The 17,266-nt window shown below is 41.5% G+C and overlaps 1 protein-coding gene across 1 annotated transcript in view; it reads right to left on the minus strand.

Annotated features, from left to right (window-relative positions):
- Positions 1-2,087: 2,087 nt before the first annotated feature.
- Positions 2,088-17,266, minus strand: part of METAP1D (methionyl aminopeptidase type 1D, mitochondrial) — a 93,858-nt gene continuing 78,679 nt past the window's right edge. Inside the window, 5 exon segments of the mRNA XM_030916587.1 lie at positions 2,088-4,198; positions 4,318-4,396; positions 5,258-5,305; positions 6,637-6,734; positions 13,449-13,612. Of these exon segments, the coding sequence (XP_030772447.1) occupies positions 4,120-4,198; positions 4,318-4,396; positions 5,258-5,305; positions 6,637-6,734; positions 13,449-13,612 (468 nt within the window). The 3' untranslated portion in view covers positions 2,088-4,119.

Here is a 17,266-nt window from a genome sequence, read left to right on the forward strand (position 1 = left end):
GACTTCCAGAGTTTAGGAGTCCCTGGGGGACACCGAAACCCGCAGCAAACCCAGGCCAGTAGTAGGCTCCCCTATCTATGTGTAGACCTCTCGCTTTGCCACCTAGTATCTTCCTCACCTCCAGTGGCCAAAGCGCGCGCCACCGGGCCTAGGGGGCAGGGCTAGTGGAGGCAAGAGCTGCAGCTGCTCCGTTTTCTGAGGTGCTAGGTATGAAAAAGTGCACAAAAGCCCCCAACCCATCGCCACTACTACCAATACGGCCACCCCCTCGCGGTGTGGCGCACACCACCCTGGCTGTAAGTGGATGTTGGTTCCCCAACCCGCCAGCCCCACGGTGAATCCCAATTTACTTTGTTAGGTAATTAGAAAGTGTTGATAATTATTTCTTTCATAATTTAGCGGTGTGACGGGAACGGGAAAATGATCTTGTGAAAGTTCACACGTGCAGATGTATTAGTTACTGATTCATTTGATTAAATGGTAGTCTCAAGTGCTCAGATCCGCAGCTGAAGGCGCCCCATTAGCATAACACTGATGTTTAATTTTCATACGCATAATTAGCCATATATTTAACACTAATAGCAACATGAAGCCTTTCAGCGTTAAACAGCTCGGGATTTGATCTGGCCTGAGCTGAACCTTCATCGCTGCACCTTCCCCTGTCTGGAGTGTGCAATGATCACAGGACAAACCTCTGTAATCAAGCGCATTTTGGCAGAGGGAACACCAATAAAAATGAACATTCAAAACAAATTACATCGGTGCTGTCGTTATAGATGTTAGTAGAGGGGGTTTCTCTTTTTTTTAACTTCTGTACCAGCTGCTGCTGCCCGCAGAATTCCTCTTCTTTGGTTTAAGGGCACAATGCTGGGGGCAGAAATATTTCAGGCAGCGTGGTTGGAGCAAAGAGAAAAACAAAAGAAAAAAAAAACCCAATAGGACAAACCAATAACGGGTTTGCCAACGTTTAAAAGATTTTTTTTTTCTTAGTCACCGAACCACACGGTGAGGCTTTGTAGCAACAGCCAGCTAATGATTCCGCCACCAGGCAACTCCTGGAGCCGCTCGGCTCTTTCTGATTTCTGTGTCGCACTTGTGGTTTTAATTGCTCCTTACTAGTGCCTGTTTTAGGGTGCGGAGTGCCATGCCGTGTGCCCAGCACAGTCGCTTGGATACTGCCCGGGCCCCGGGTCTCTTGCGCGTGCCCTGAGGGCCTTGCCCACGTAAGTGATCGCCGCGGCGGGCGCGGGGTCTGGGTTGGGACCGGGGAAAGTGGAATTGGTAATTCCGGGAGCTCAGGGCAAGGCGTGAGGAAACCCGACGGCCGGGCCGCCTAGGGAGAGTGTATTCCAGAGACTTGCAAGGTGGGGGTAAGGGGAGAGACGGCCACACATCGCGACAGTCTCTTGGGTGCTCTGTGTCCACAGCTGGAGAGGGATCAAAGACTTTTGCGGCAGCACAGGGGACCTGGTTGCCTTCTTGGAACAAAAGTCCGGCATGCGCCCCTCGGGATACTGTTTCAGAGCCTTGTTTAATTTAGAAGCGGATTGTGTGTGAGCAAGAGATGGCTACACTCCGGAATTATTTCTTAGCCCAGAAAAGCAGGTCTAGGGAGGAGCACTAAGCAGGGGCCCTCTCATGCCGAGCCGCTGGCAGTAGCTGGTTTCTCAACGTGGGATCTTAGCCGCACTTTGTGAGCCTGGAGTGGATCCCTCCCACCCTCTACTGCTAAGGTGACACCTGTTCTGAATGCCGGTTTGCTTAAATTGTTGCCTGCCCTCACTCTGAGAGAAAACAAAACCCTCCCATTTGTCCTGAGGGTTGCAGATTTCTCATGGAACCTACTGGAGTCACCTCAGAACCAGGAGGTCCTGGTGGTGTTAGCCACAGCCACTCTTGGCTGGAATCCCAGTGGCTCTGGGTGAGGCTTTGGGCCAGTTCAGCTGCAAGAGGGACAGGAAGGCGTGGACGAGGTATTTTTAAATCTACTTCCTAATCTCAACTTCAAAGCATGTTAAAAGGGAGTTCTTTAGGGAGCTGCTGAGTGTTGCTACACACATATACACACACATATATATACACACACATTTTAGGTTAGTCCCTTTAATAAATGGAATTATAAACTTGTCCCATAAATACCTCCACCTCAAAATAATTGCTGCACAAGCAGCGTGTTACCTCAGTGGTTGGTAAAGTCCTGTGGTCCTAATAAAAGTATCCTTGGGGAACCTCGGAGTTAACTGCTTTGCAGATAAGATACAATACTAATGGTTGCAATCTGATTGCCTTAGGAGAAAACTGAAGTCATTCTCCAGCAAACATCTCCCAAGGCCAGCTGAACCCGCTTGCTCTTTAGGGAATTCAGATCTTTGGGGGGTGGGGGGTGGGCGGTAGCGTCAGCCTGTGGGCCTCTGCTTGGCCAACTTCCGACCACATACAAAGTTTTTCTATGGACTTTGTAAATCGTCAACCACTCCCTGGTCTTTTCCAGTTCTCAGACTCACTAGAATCAGAAACACCTCTATCCAAAAATCTACAACCCTGGACACAAAGAAGCCGAGTTGGAGGGGTTGGGGGACGACGGGGAGAACCCTGTGTTAGGTAAAAGCTGGAACTCATCACTTTTCCGAGCCGGCTGGTCCTCAGTTTCCCACATTATGAGTGTTACAAAGATGAGCTGGCTCTTAGTCCTGGCCGAGGACACCACCTGTCCTGGCAACTACAGTTGCCATTTCCTTGCCGCTTCCGAAAGCCCAAGCTATTTTTAAGGGATGTCAGCTTTGCAAAACCCGCTTCAGTAGAAACCAGAGTTAGCACAACCATTAACTGCTTGAAAACCCTCATTGGACTTGTTCCTAAAATCACAACCGGAGGCAGACGGCTTCCTTCGTGGACTGCCAGAGGCCCGGCCCCTCCCTACCCTTGAGCTCAGGTGCGGAACTGGTACTGGAGAGCAAGCGCAAGGGAAAGGAGGGTGCTCCGGGCAGGAATGGCCCTTGGCTTACACAGCGTGGGCCCTTGGATTCCTGCTCCTGAAGCGGGATGGAGCTGCCGGCCGAACTGGAGTTCAACTCGCAAGCTTCAGTCCCGGCCAAGTAGGCCCTTGCTCTCAAATGCGCCGGTATCTCCTCTCTTTGGGACCCTCTCAGTTTCCGGAACAGCTGACCTTTGCGGCTCCTGGAGCGTGCGAGCGCAGGTCCCGATGCGAAGAGGGCCAGTGTGGGGAGGGGTCATTTTAGAGACCAGACCGCCCACTAACCAGTCACTGTACACAACTGGGCGAGTGGGGCCCAAGCTCGAATTCCTAGTGCAGCAAATGGTCTAGCGTGCGTGCGTGTGGGATGGTTGCCGGGAGGGCCTCAAACTTCACCTCTGGGAAGGCCTTGGAGGGCTGGATGTGGGCAGGGGAGGAAGAGCCGCAGTGGTCCAGAAAAGTGGCGTTCCTGGATTGACAGAAAACCGAAGAATGGCCAGGCCCAGAGTCCACTGCCAAGGACATGTTTGTAATCAATGCCTCTGTTCGCAGGCTAATCTTTCATCGCAAAGCCGCGATGGAGGGGAAAGATACGGAAGGGCTGGAGTTGGGGACTGGCTTCTGCGAGCATCCTTGGGGCCGGCCAATGTGGGATACACAAGAGGGAAAAACGGATTTTAAAAAGTCCCAGTCAACAGGTTGGGGTTTTTCGGCAGACGTGCAAAATTCAGACACAAAGATCATTGTAACTGCCAGAGAGGTAAGGACCTCAGACACAATGGATTTAAGAGGTTTTTTACTGGAACAGTCAGGACAAGGGAAAGAGAAAACCGTGCTTCTCTTGGAATCTCTCGTCTTCCAAACGAAGGGGTTTCCTCCAGTCCCCTCTAGATGCGTTGACCGCGCTGGGAAACCGAGTCCAGGGCCAGGATTTGTTTTTCCATAGCCGCGCGACCCCGGCAGGCCTTCAGAGCCGAGTTCCCAGTTGCCCTCCAGTGCCCCCCGGGTTTTTCCAAGATACTATTAGGTGCCACGTAGGTTACCGCATGACCGGTCATTCCCCTGTTTCTTCTAAAAGTTCTCCAGCCAGATTTCAGCAATTTATTTAAAAAGGCACCTGGTCACCGCGACCTTCGGGCGGCTTCTCAGGCCTCATGGGGCAGTTTGGTCAGGATCTGCGCGCCCCTCGACGTGATGAGAACCGTGTGCTCGAACTGGGCCGACCTGTAACACAGCACCCAGCCATCAGAACGCGCGCACTCAAGCTCCGGCCTGGCGGCAAGAGCGCCGTCGGACCAATCTTCCCTTCCCATACAATTTAAAAGCAACGGGGCAGAAAGCACCTTTGATTGTCTAGGGAGACTACAGTCCATGCATCCTCCAGGACTTTAAATTCAGGGGATCCCTCCGTGATGATTGGCTCTGTAAGAGGAAAAATATTTACTGCAGTGACCTCATCAGATTCTTGTTAAACATTGTTTCGGGCTGATTATTAAAAAAGAGAAGTTTCTCCTCCCTCCCCTCAAGTGCTTCCCCCACAGGCTCATGTTGTCATCTTGCAAGGGTTGATAATTGATGTTGCTTACATAGTATACTACAAACTAAACAGTAGGAAGAGGAAACACTATGCCATTCAAAATGTATGAAGTTGCCTAGTTCGTAATTTTTTAGAGAAAGAAGGGCATTTTAATCAAGGCTTAATTAGGACCCCGTGGATAATAACCACCCAAACACCAGTCCCTCTTATAAATACGAATTTTTAAAAAAAATTTTCAATTTTAAAACCATGCTCAAAATATTCATTCATCAGCAAATAACAAATTTCTTATTTCACTCTAATTGCTTCTCTATTAAGTCCCACAGACAGAAATATGATGTCTTTACCGCCCTAGGTGACTGGAATTTGGTGGTGGTACCAATCACAGGATCAGCCAGGAACAGGCCACCAGAGAGCACATGCCATTTGCTGACAGGGAGCAAGGGACATAATAGCGCCTAGTTACTGGGTGTTAATGAAAAAACAAAACAAAACAAAAAACCCAATACCACATTATGCTGGTAACAGGATTAGAGGTTGGATGGCTGCCTTCTCCTAAATGTGTCGGTAAGTATCTGATTTAGGAAGATGGGGCTTGAGGATATTATTTAATCAGATTTCCAGTGCGTCTGAATTATTTCATTACGTTGATTGGCTTTATTAGTCCTTCACCGGACTGCCGGGCCTAGGCCAGTGGCAGCAGCTTCCACCAGGAGCTATGCACTTGGAAGGGGAGTTCCATTTACCTATAGTGAATGCCATGCCCTCCTCCATGGGTAGATCATTGTCATTTGCTGTAAAACAAAAAACATTGGGGGGTGGGGGGGTGAGAATACGAAATGGGGAGGACAGAAAAAAACAGATTACAGGGGTCAGGCCCCTTGAAAAAACTTGGTCGTTTTATTTCTCTTCTTTTAGAGAAGAAAGGGTGGAGATTTCTGGAGTCCTGGATAGTGACCAGAAGTTAAACATGGGGCTACTTGGCCTGAGTCTTTGCATTATCTGTGCTCTGGGTCAAGACTCCCCTAGAAGAGTTTTCCAAGGCCTGGCAGGGGCAGACTGTGTGTTTCAGACACATGTCAGGCTTCCTCTCCCCCTCTCTCTATCCCCCAGGCTACTAGGTCTCCCAGCCTACTGGGTCCTGGGTCTTGCCTACACCCCTCCCTCAAAGAGAAAGAAGTACTGGGGAATGTTGCAAAGGAGGGCAGCCTCCTTTGGTGCAGGTTGTGGAGAGCAGGGGCCTGACTTCAAATAGTTTCACTCCAGACATTGGCACCAGGTAAGGCACAAGGCTGACAAGCTCTTTCTGCACTCTCACCTGAACCTCTTCTGAGCTGCCTAGGTGGGGGCTCTTTGGTCCAAAGAGGGTTCAGACCTGCTGGGTGTCCAGCGATCCTCCAGGGCATGAGTCCCGAAGAGTAGTCCTTCTATGGACCAATCAAGTCCATAGGGGCACAGGTCAAGGCCCCAGGACCAACTTTCCTTTGGTCCCTGTCCAGGTGTGAACCTGCCTTGAGGGTGGTCCACTGAGCTGCCTCCTACCTCAACCCAAATCCTCCCACCCCGGTGGGCCCACCCCTGTCTTCTCACTATAGGGTGTACACCCAGGCAGTGAAAAACAGGAGATTCTGGGGAAGGAAGACAAGGGTGGGCATAATCTAGAAATCTCTAAAGAGTACATGCTGCTAAATACATCAGCTGTCAATGCTGTGTAGGATGTAATGAAGTTTAACCACAACAGTCAGCAGCTAGAAAACGGGGTAGAAAAAGAAAAACAGAAAACAGTCATATGTGCATGCTGCTGGGACATTGATGCAGTGGCGTTTTGTTTTCAGTAACTCTTTCTAAACAAATATCCCTTGTGCCTTCCAGCCATACACCCTTCAGAAGACAGAAAGCAAAATAAACCTTATTTTGGGATTGAAACAGCTGGGCTCTAATCCAGTAACACAGTAATGTCCCGGTTAAAATTAAGCAGACTCCCCTCCCCTGCCCACCGCACACAAACACACACACAAACACAAGGTTGATAATGCAGACTCAAAGTCAGAGTAAGAGCTTCAGGGGCAAAGCTGCCACATCCTGATCTCTGATCAACAAACAGCTTCCAAATGAACTTTCTTACCATGATGCCAAATTTCTGGATGTCCATGAAAGTAAGATCCTATTCCATGTCCCACAAAATGTGGACAGACTTGCAAACCATTCTGATGAGTTATGTGGCTTTAAAAGTGACCAAAAAATATTTAATTAAATTAGGTAAGTTTTTCAGGCATACTAAGATAAAACAAAGTCACGTTAAAATATTCTCTGAAAAAAGAAAAAGTCAGTAATATTTAGAGTCAGATAATAACATTCATATATTTTCATTATGCTGTAACAATTTTAATTTTTGCTGTTACTTGCAACCACTCTCTTTGGATATATGAAGAAAGAAGGTACATATCTATCTAACACAGTCGTTTGAGTCATTTACCTTTGTATAGCATTCAAACAAAGCCACTTTCAGACAACAAATGAGTATGTATACACACATAGTGATTGCCATACAATATATGGTTAGGATATATGTGCATATAATGCAGGTCATAAAAACCTGCCTGGTTTTTTTGAGATTTCACAAAAAGACTATAAATTATTCCTGATTGGGGAACCAAAAATAAAACAAATTACAATATAGAAATATGACTTTCTATGGTTCCCTTTTTCTGCTCTATTTCAAAGCATTATGCATTTTACCAACAGGCACACTCACATGAAAAGCTCAATCTACTTTGTCAGTATTCTTGAAACACTCCAAAACTGTGAGATCATTTGAGAGTTCCATTCAAGACCTGCACCATTAACAAAATTCATAAAGAATGCTTTTTGATCACTGGGATGCTTAAGATAAGCTAGTATTGTGATTCCCAATTCTTAGTGCTTCATTAGTTACTTCATTACATGTATGTAATGAAGTACATTGCATGCACTACATTAGTTACAAGCAAATGTTTTACATTCCATCTGAAACCAAGCACACAGAATCCAACTCTAAAATCTTCATCTACAAGATTGAAAAGTAGTCCTTGAAATCAGCTGAACATGTTTATTTTGGGGAGCATCAGACAAACAAGAATATATATACTATTAAGAATTTATATTTTCATGTGGACAAAGGGCACAATGCCCCTAACCCTAACAACAGACTGGGATTTACAGGACTACTATTTCAATTATTAACAGAACTAAGTTTCTAGATCTCAAACTAGAGTCTCAAACACTCTTAGTTTAACATGAACCCAAAGGCTTTCAGCCAGCATCTTTGTGGTCATTCATGTCTATATGTTTTTTTAAATAATTTTAACCATCCCCAGACTTGTAAGACAGCTTCACTTAGACCAGGATGTCACTATAACCAGCAGATGGGCAGCCTCTTATTCAGATTTAATTTTGATGTAACTGTTAGTGCAGAAATAGTTAAGCAATGCATATGTTGAGGACAGGAATGGCAAGTCAAGGTTTTTATCTCTTACGTTGTACTTTATGGTTATTTCTGTGGATCTTTGGTGGGCAAGTAATTCTATGTGGTGTTTCCCAAGGTGTTTTTATTTGTGCCACACAGTTTGTGAATAAAAACTGAGGATGAAGAGTGAATACAGGTGGAAGAAAGATGATTAAATAGGACATAATAATCTAGATTTTTTCATATGAGCAGTTTCTACCAAAACCTATAAATTATGTTACTTCAATCCCAACAAACCTCAATGATTCTAAGAACATTCAATATAAATTATTCTATTTTCTCTTCTTAAAAAAAAAAATCTAGGTTTTTTTTTTTTTTTTTTTTTTTTAAGGATCCGGCTGATTGGCAGGCATCATGGCTACATCTTAAATGTGTGTTACAATGGCAATCTTCATTTTAATTTCCGACGAGAGGAGAGGAAGAAAGCCCACTCTGAAAAAACACTTGGGGTCCCTCCCCCCATCATACCTCTCGTTCCTCTGCATAAAAGAAGCTGTGCAATTACTAGGTGGCTAAAGATATCTGAGAGCATTCTCTTATAACAATTTACTCCCTGGGTCCTGCTGGAACTTCTGGCTCCAGGAGTATCATAGAATCTATGTGTCATGGATGCAAAGGTTAGAGGATTTCACAGCCAGGTGGAAAAAGGAAAAGAACAGGCCAAATTTCCCCCGGCTGCCTGCTTGAGTACATCTTAACGCCTGACTCCCAGGAGCTGAGTATACACTCCTGTTTGCTTTTCAGAGTATTTTCCTTTTGGATTGGTAGATGGTTTTTAGCACTTACTGGAACTAAGTCAGATAGAATCTCATTAATATTCTTAATTAGTGTTTAAAAGCATCCCCTTTCTATTATTTTGGAATAAATGGGGAGCACAAGATTATTTACCTCATTGTAGGGTTTAAATCCAAATTCACAGAGACAACCCAAGTGACCAGTAGTAGCAAATTTCACTCCTCTAATATGAAAGAAAGTACTGGTAACCCTAACTGTGGCATGGGAAGTTGGAGTGTGTCTGCACCCCTTGACTGGCATGCTGGGGAAAATGGAAACAGCAGGGCAGGCAGAAGCACCCAAGTACTCCCGAACACCAGTCACCACAGGCCATGACCCTTCTCTGTGCACAAGAGTTTTCTTGCCCTGAACATTTCACAGATAAAATCTGTCTTCGCTCTGCTGAAACCTACTGAAAAGAACTCTCCTGGTATTAGCTCTTCTGATTTTCTCTAACTAAAAATCCTTTAAGACAGTATGATATCTATTCATGAGCCCAAGCACACTGATGAGTTGAGGCATTTTTTATGGAATATTTGGAGAGGGAGAGGAGGATGTATAAAGGTTGTTTATGAACTTACTTTCCTATTATACTGTCTTATTACAATTGGCGTTGCAGTTCCAGTTTTTACATGAAAAAGATATCTCTTGCAAGGAATTTCATCTTGTGACCATTTTCTTCCGTTTAATTCCTTTTCATGAGGCAGTTATACTCAATTTAAATGTCATCTGGGTAAATTAAATTTTTTAATACTTTTCAACTACTTTTTTGACTAAAAATACATTCCCCAAGAGGGCAGAGGAGTACTATGTTTAAGTACATGCTCTTATAAAGAAATAAAAACGCACATGAAAATAGATTATTGCCAATTTTACATTAATCCTATAAACAGCACTAATCTCCAAATAGTCACATCTCTAATAAATGATCTCAAATGGCACGCTATTTCATAAGTTATGAAATTTTTCTTTACTGTTTCTAGATACTTATTTTAGGCAGTACTTATGAATGAAGGAATGCACAAATCCAGGGATTCCTTCTAATGAAAAGGAATGTTTAAGTACAATTAGTAATATTTTTGAAAGCCAACAACTGTTTTCCAAAAAAGTAGTACATTTTTTTTTGTTTCAAACCAGATCACAAATTACTGTATTTTTCTTACAATAGTGCTGAACTTTTATTTGAGGTTTTCTGTTTCTGAAAAGCAGACATGATGGATTGAAATAAAAGATAATTTATTGCAATGCTTACTTTCATGTGCAGAGAGAAGCAGTATAATTGTAATTTACAGTAGCTGTCAAGAAAAATCCATCACAGATGACATTAAAATGACTTATTTTGCCTGAGCCACTTATTGTTTAAATGTGTGTAATCTAATAGAAAGAGATTATTTTTTTAAAATCTGCTTCATATTGTTCCAAATTAATATCAAAACATATAGTTATGAATTAAACATTAAAAACCATTTATTGATACTTTCATCATGACATTTATAAGTTTAAATTATTTTTGATTGAACTGTCACATATTTATGATACATGAATCTACACATTCACAATATACTCATAGGTACAGATTGTATAATCTAGAGATAATTATAAAAATACAGATTTAGAAATATTTTAAAGCAAATGGAGGTACAGTGAGTCTAATAACACTATGACCTAAAGATTACTAGGCATTCCTCACACAGCAAAAGGGCCCAGAGAGAATTCTTTCCATTAAAACATTTTAGCTGATACTTCTTCAGAGACATTATCTTCTTTAGGTTTCAGAGGAGAATTCCAAAATTTCCTGTAAAGATCTCAAGGTTTTTGATAACATAATACTAATACAAGTTGTTTGTTCTTTTCCTAGTGTCTCAGTAGAGATAGGCTATGCAAAAGATGGTGAATATCTTAAAATAAACAAGACCGAGTTGAAAGATGTTTGTAAACCTTTGGTCTATAATGATTTCAAGTACTTTTGGCTTATAGGTAAATATGGTTTATTTACTTATTCCCCTAAGATTTTGCCAGAATAAGAAAAGGCAAGATAATAGGTGTCCACAAACACTGCTTTAACACATCAGAACAAACATTTGTTAGAATCGGGGCCAGTTTCCTTTCTAGTGGCAGACATAAACCATCTAAATAATGAAATGTATTAGGGTACAAGTAAAAAGTTCATTGTCTGTTATTTTCCACATAGTTTTTTTAAGTGCAGTTGTTGGGACTGATCTGGTTTTCAAAAAAGCTTGTACATGCAAATTCATACTCTGTGAAAACTGACCTTGTATCCAGATAGCTAAAATCCAATGTCACTTTCAATTCTACTCTTCTTCTTCTTCTTCTTTTTTTATGTAGCTAGAATTAATGTAGTGAATATGTAATGAAATGCATTATCCTGCATGGAGATTTATCAGATTTTCCAACTGAATGCTATGCTTTGCTAGTACTAGCTGGAGTTCACCTGCATGTTGGTGTGGCGTGTGGCTCTTTTTTGTAAAGAGTTAAGTCGTACACAAAAAAAGGGAACAAAGGTCAGCACCCAGCCGCCACTTGAATGTGAGATTTTTCTTTTTATTCCCCTTGATGTATACTAGGCTCTGTGTTATTAGTCTTAATGATGGAAAATTGTAGTGTTGATACAAATCTTTTTTTCAAAGTAGTAGGCGGGAGCTCCATTTGTTAGTAAGTTTTTTTTGTGACTAAAAGCCATGGACAGTACATTTATGTAGCAGTAAAAGGCCTAGATGCTCTTTCCATAGCAGAGCTAATTATTCCTACTGTGACCTTACTGATCTAGCCTGTTCCTAGTACATCTCATCTGCACGCCTGTTCCTCTGTGTAGATGGTGTCAGAGAATATGAAAAACCCTATAATGAAACCATTTTCATGATGGAGAAAGGCTACTGGAGTTGCACTTGCTACAAAGAGGCTCAATTATATGAGTAATTGTGATAATTTTCTACATTCATAGCCTTCAATGGGGAAAAAAGAATGAGAGCCACAAAGGAAAATTACTTTAACAAGAAAGTACAGAGAGTAAAAATGGAAGAAGAGACAAAAAGGGGAAAAAATAACCAGAAAAAAAGTTTAAAAAATAGATCTGGAGGGAGGAATAGCGAGACAGGGAGAACAACAGAAATGCTCAAAAGCCCATGTGCAGCTGTGTTGCACAATTAAATTGAATTTTTTTTTCTGCAGTTGATGAATGTGACTACTGCAAATGTGCCTCTGTAGTTAGCTATCATTTGTTGTTCCGTGACAGGAAAAGGATAATTACCTCTCAGAGAGAATCAAAGGCTGACATGCCCTTTAGACACAGCCATGAATGCAGAGCTCGATAGAATGCTTGAATAAGAATCTAGTGTTCTCTGCCCCCTTCTACTGAAGAATAAATTTTGTTAAAATGCAAGAGCACCACCAGTAAATTTGTTGAACCCTAGGTGTTCAAAAATATGAGGTGCATCTATCGACTCATCCCATTTGCAAAAATAAAACTGCATTTTGAATTCATTTCTATTATATTCATGGACAGTAAGATAGTGAGATATGCATTAAATTTCTTTTCCCAGTAGGGGTCTGATTCAACATTTCCTATGAAAGAACAGAGAGACACTATCCTTTTTTCCCAGGCTAGTTAGCCTATAATTTAAAACTGTCAAAAACACAATTTTGTTCAAAGTCTTCAATAAAAGCTTCTCAGATATAACCCAAAGAGATTTTACTAAAGTTTGATTCAGACACTGTTACAATATTTTTAAAGCCATAAATACATTTAACTGATATTTTACTGGCTTTTTTCTTAAAGTATTTGAAGGCTTACGAAGAAAAAAAGGCAGCATCTTTTCAAGGTGACTAAGCCTTCCATCCTTTAGACAAATGGGAAGTATTCAATGGTTCATATTAATGAGAACAGTACTTTAAACGATGCTGATGTGATCATCTTTAACAGAATGCATTACTTTAAAATGAAAACATATATTCGGCATGTCTACCTCAAAACAGTTACGGGGGAAAAAAAGACCTAAAAGTAGGCAACAGATTACAAAGAAAAGTCTTAAATTCAGAAAATACACATACACATACACTCAAAAAGTAAGGATAGAATACTCTGTGAAAAATAAACAATGGTTTACAGGAAAAATGAACCAAACAAAAAAAGAACAGAAGATCGCCCTTTCAGGCTATTTGTTAATCTGCCAATTTGAAAGGTAAGGCTTGCTTGAACTAACACTTTATTATCTTCATATCATAGGAATACATTTCACTTCATTCCTTTATAAAATTTAGTTTTTCTCCTGTCTTATTAAAAACCCCAGGGTTGAGATGCTCATCCCCTTCTTAGGTACTCCCTTCCACATTTGGTGTGATTTTGAATAAAGGGAAACTATAGACCAGTACATCAAGCTAAAACAAACGCAGCCATGTAAATATTGCTTGTTCTTCTATAAGTTTCTTTGCTGACCCTGGTATAATTCACTTTTATAAAACCTTTTTTTTTTTTTTATCTTCCAACTCAGGGAACAATATTGCAGCCTGGCAGTTCATACTGATATCAGACTGAAATGATGGTTCTGAATCATAAAACATGTCATCAACTTTATACCAAGCCACCAATAACCTCTGTACCATTTGCCAACCCTCCCTTTACTTGTCAATGTAAGGCTTACCTGATTGTGTTTCCAATTACAGAGAAGGGAGCCCCTGCTCTGCAAGCTGCAATTGCTTCATCTCTACACCTCCTGGCAACCTCCACTAACTTTTTACCACATTCGTCCACATTGCCCACCAAAAATGTTTCAGAGGTGTCTCCATGGTAGCCATTGTAATAGACCTAAACATAAGCAGAAATTTAAAAATATGTCCTTGTTTAAAAATCTACTATCCTAAAGTATACATTGTATTCACTTATGTATTTAGTAGACTCATGTGTTTTACCCTTCCAGAATTATTCATTTGCCTATCAAAAAAAGAAGAAATAGATATATTAAAATTTGCAGAAACTTAAAAGATGAAGCCATGCAACTATATTGCAAAATTTAAAAACAAATGTGTTAACTAGTATGGTTATTTCAGCATTATGATGAGCAATACTACTGTAATATTTTGATTCCTCACTTTATTTCTGAGAAGACAAAATTACATAAGTAAAAATTAGTGGCCAAAGACCTTGATCTACAATTACCACAGTAGGTTTAGAGAACCAAGGAGTATTTAACATAGTGAAAAGTTTCTTCGAGGTCATGAAGACTTACTTGATCTTGTATTTACCAGTTCTACATTTGAAGTGATATATAATGACAAGAAGAAGTAAGATAGACATGTTTGTATTATAACAGACAAATAGGATAATTCAGTTCTAAGAACAGAAGTGGTTCCATATAGGAATGAAATGTGTTACGGAAAAATCCTATGTCTAGAAGTGAAATCTTTTTTTTTTTTTCTTTTTTGAGACGGAGTTTCACTCTGTTGCCCAGGCTGGAGTGTAGTGGCGCGATCTCAGCTCACTGCAAGCTCCACCTCCTGGGTTCACGCCATTCTCCTGACACAGCCTCCGGAGTAGCTGGGACTACAGGGGCCCGCCACCACGCCCGGCTAATTTTTTGTATTTTTAATAGAGATGGGGTTTCACCGTAGTCTCGATCTCCTGACCTCGTGATCTGCCCGCCTCGGCCTCCCAAAGTGCTGGGATTACAGGTGTGAGGCACTGCGCCCGGCCAAGAAGTGAAATCTTAATCAAATGTTCCAGATGGCCAAATGTTAACAGAAAGCACTATATATGGATATCTAAAGAATTAGAATATAATAAAACAGGCTTAAAAGCACATCTACAGAAAGTATAATTTTATCATTCTTCAGTGATTCAGAAGCCAAGTAGGATCTTGAAAGATACCAGATTCATTACAAATCAATGATAACCAAGCACTATAGTAAATATAAAAGGCAGAAGCGACTGTTTGGATACCGATCCTTTGATGTAGCATGGAATTTGCTACTTTGCATAAATTTGTCCTATCTAATTACTTTTGACATTTCTCTTGCTCATAAGGTAGAATGTAGAAACTATTATAAAAAAGATGTTTATCTGAGCTTTCAGTCTGTTGTGATACTGAAGTAATGTCTTAAATCGTATACTACTCTGCATTTCTTAAAAAAATGCTCTTGTACTGTGTGAAGGAAGCAAGAAAGGTCTTTATTAGATCTTCAGTTTATAATTCAGGAAACTGAGGCACAGATAAGTAACTTGTTTAAGGTTGGTGGCTAATACAGAGGTAGATTCAGGTTAATATGATGGATTATTGGCTTTCAATCGAGTGTTTTCTCTACTATATAAAATTATCTTAATTACCTTGCAACAGAATAGTGTTTTATACATTTACTCCCATTTACAGTCCTTTGCAATCCAGAAAAGTACGAGTTTTCATTTTATACACTTGGCAGTATTTCACTTTGCTTCATAATTTTTACAATTTTGAAATAGTTTGAAAGTTAATAATGAAACTATTAAGTCTTCAGGAAACTTAGAAAAGGAATAGAGTATTCTCTTTGGACACATTGGAAACAGTAGGGAAGAGTATGCTATTTCATTCAAAAATTCAAAATTTTATATTCTTGTATTTCATTCAAATATAAGAATGCTATTTCAAAATACAAAATACTATTTCATTCAAAATACAAGAGGCCAGGCGTGTGGCTCACGCCTGTAATCCCAGCACTTTGGGAGGCCAAGGCGGGTGGATCACGAGGTCAGGAGATGGAGACCATCCTGGCTAACATGGTGAAACCTCTTCTCTACTGAAAAAAAGAAAAAAAAACTAGCTGGGCGTGGTGGCGGGTGCCTGTAGTCCCAGCTACTCGGGAGGCTGAGGCAGGAGAATGGCGTGAACCCGGGAGGCAGTGCTTGCAGCAAGCAGAGATCGCACCACTGCACTCCAGTCTGGGCGACAGAGCGAGACTCCACCTAAAAAAAAAAAAAAATACAAGAATATAAAATTTGCTAATATAGGCGTAGTCAAGAAGATGTATAAATGAATGTTTGTATAACTGCTTCTTAAGTAAAAATGTACTATTTTTAAAAATCTTTATTCATCTTTTCATATTACTTTTTGCTAGCTTTGAAAATGATTACTTGAGGCTGGGTGCAGTAGCTCACGCCTGCAATCCTTTGGGAGGCTGAGATGAGAGGATTGTATAAGACCAGGAGTTTAAAAACCAGCTTGGGAAACATAGTGAAATCCCATCTCTACAAAATTAAAAAATTAACCAGGTGTGGTGGCACATGCCTGTATTTCTAGCTAAGGTAGAAGGATCACTTGAGCCCAGGAGTTCAAGGTTACAGTAAGCCTTAATGGCACCACTGCACTGCATCCTGAGTGACAGAGCCAGACCCTATCTCTGAAAAAGAAAAAAAGGAAAGAAAGAAAAAGAAAAAGAAAGGGAGGGAGGGAGGGAGGGAGGGAGGGAGGAAGGAAGGAAGGAAGGAAGGAAGGAAGGAAGGAAGGAAGGAAGGAAGGAAGGAAGGAAGGAAGGAAGGTCAAAACGACTGCTTGAGACTGGTGCAGTGGCTCACACCCATAATTCCAGCACTTTGGAAGGTGGAGGTAGGTGGATCACTTGAGGTCAGGAGTTCAAGACCAGCCTGGCCAACATGGTAAAACCCCGCCTCTACTTAAAATACAAAAATTAGCTGGGTGTGGTGGTGCATACCTGTAGTCTCAGTTACTTGGGAGGCTGAGGCAGGAGAATCACTTGAACCCTTAAGGCGGAGTTTGCAGTGAGCTGAGACCTACCACTGCACTCCAGCCTAGGCAACAGAAGGAAACTCCATTTCAAAAAAAAAAAAAAAAAAAAAAGACTACTTGAAAGATTCACTATATACAGAAATACAATACTTTTGAAAGTCTGTGGCAGTCATCTACAATTTCTATTTATACCCACAAACTAGTCTTGTCTTGTACTTCGTTTATTTATTTATTTTTTGAGACAGAGTCTCACTCTGTCACCCAGGCTGGAGTGCAGGGGTGTGATCTCAGCTCACTGCAACCTCTGCTTCCCAGGTTCAAGCAATTCTCCCTGCCTCAGACTCCTAAGCAGCTGGGATTACAGGCTCCTGCCCCCAAGCCGTGCTAATTTTTACATTTTTAGTATTTTTAGTAGAGATGGGGTTTCGCCATGTTGGCCAGGCTGGTCTTGAACTCCTGACCTCAGGTGATCCACCCGCCTTGGCCTCCCAAAGTGCTGGGATTTCAGGCATGAGCCACTGCGCCTGGTTCTTCATTTATTTAACAAATATTTACTGAGCAACTATCATGGACATTACATTGTCTTTAAGAAAAACATTTTTCGGGCCGGGCGCGGTGGCTCAAGCCTGTAATCCCAGCACTTTGGGAGGCCGAGACGGGCGGATCACGAGGTCAGGAGATCGAGACCATCCTGGCTAATACGGTGAAACCCCGTCTCTACTAAAAAATACAAAAAACTAGCCGGG

Source organism: Rhinopithecus roxellana, chromosome 14 (assembly GCF_007565055.1).
Source record: "Rhinopithecus roxellana isolate Shanxi Qingling chromosome 14, ASM756505v1, whole genome shotgun sequence".
Lineage (NCBI taxonomy): Eukaryota > Metazoa > Chordata > Mammalia > Primates > Cercopithecidae > Rhinopithecus > Rhinopithecus roxellana.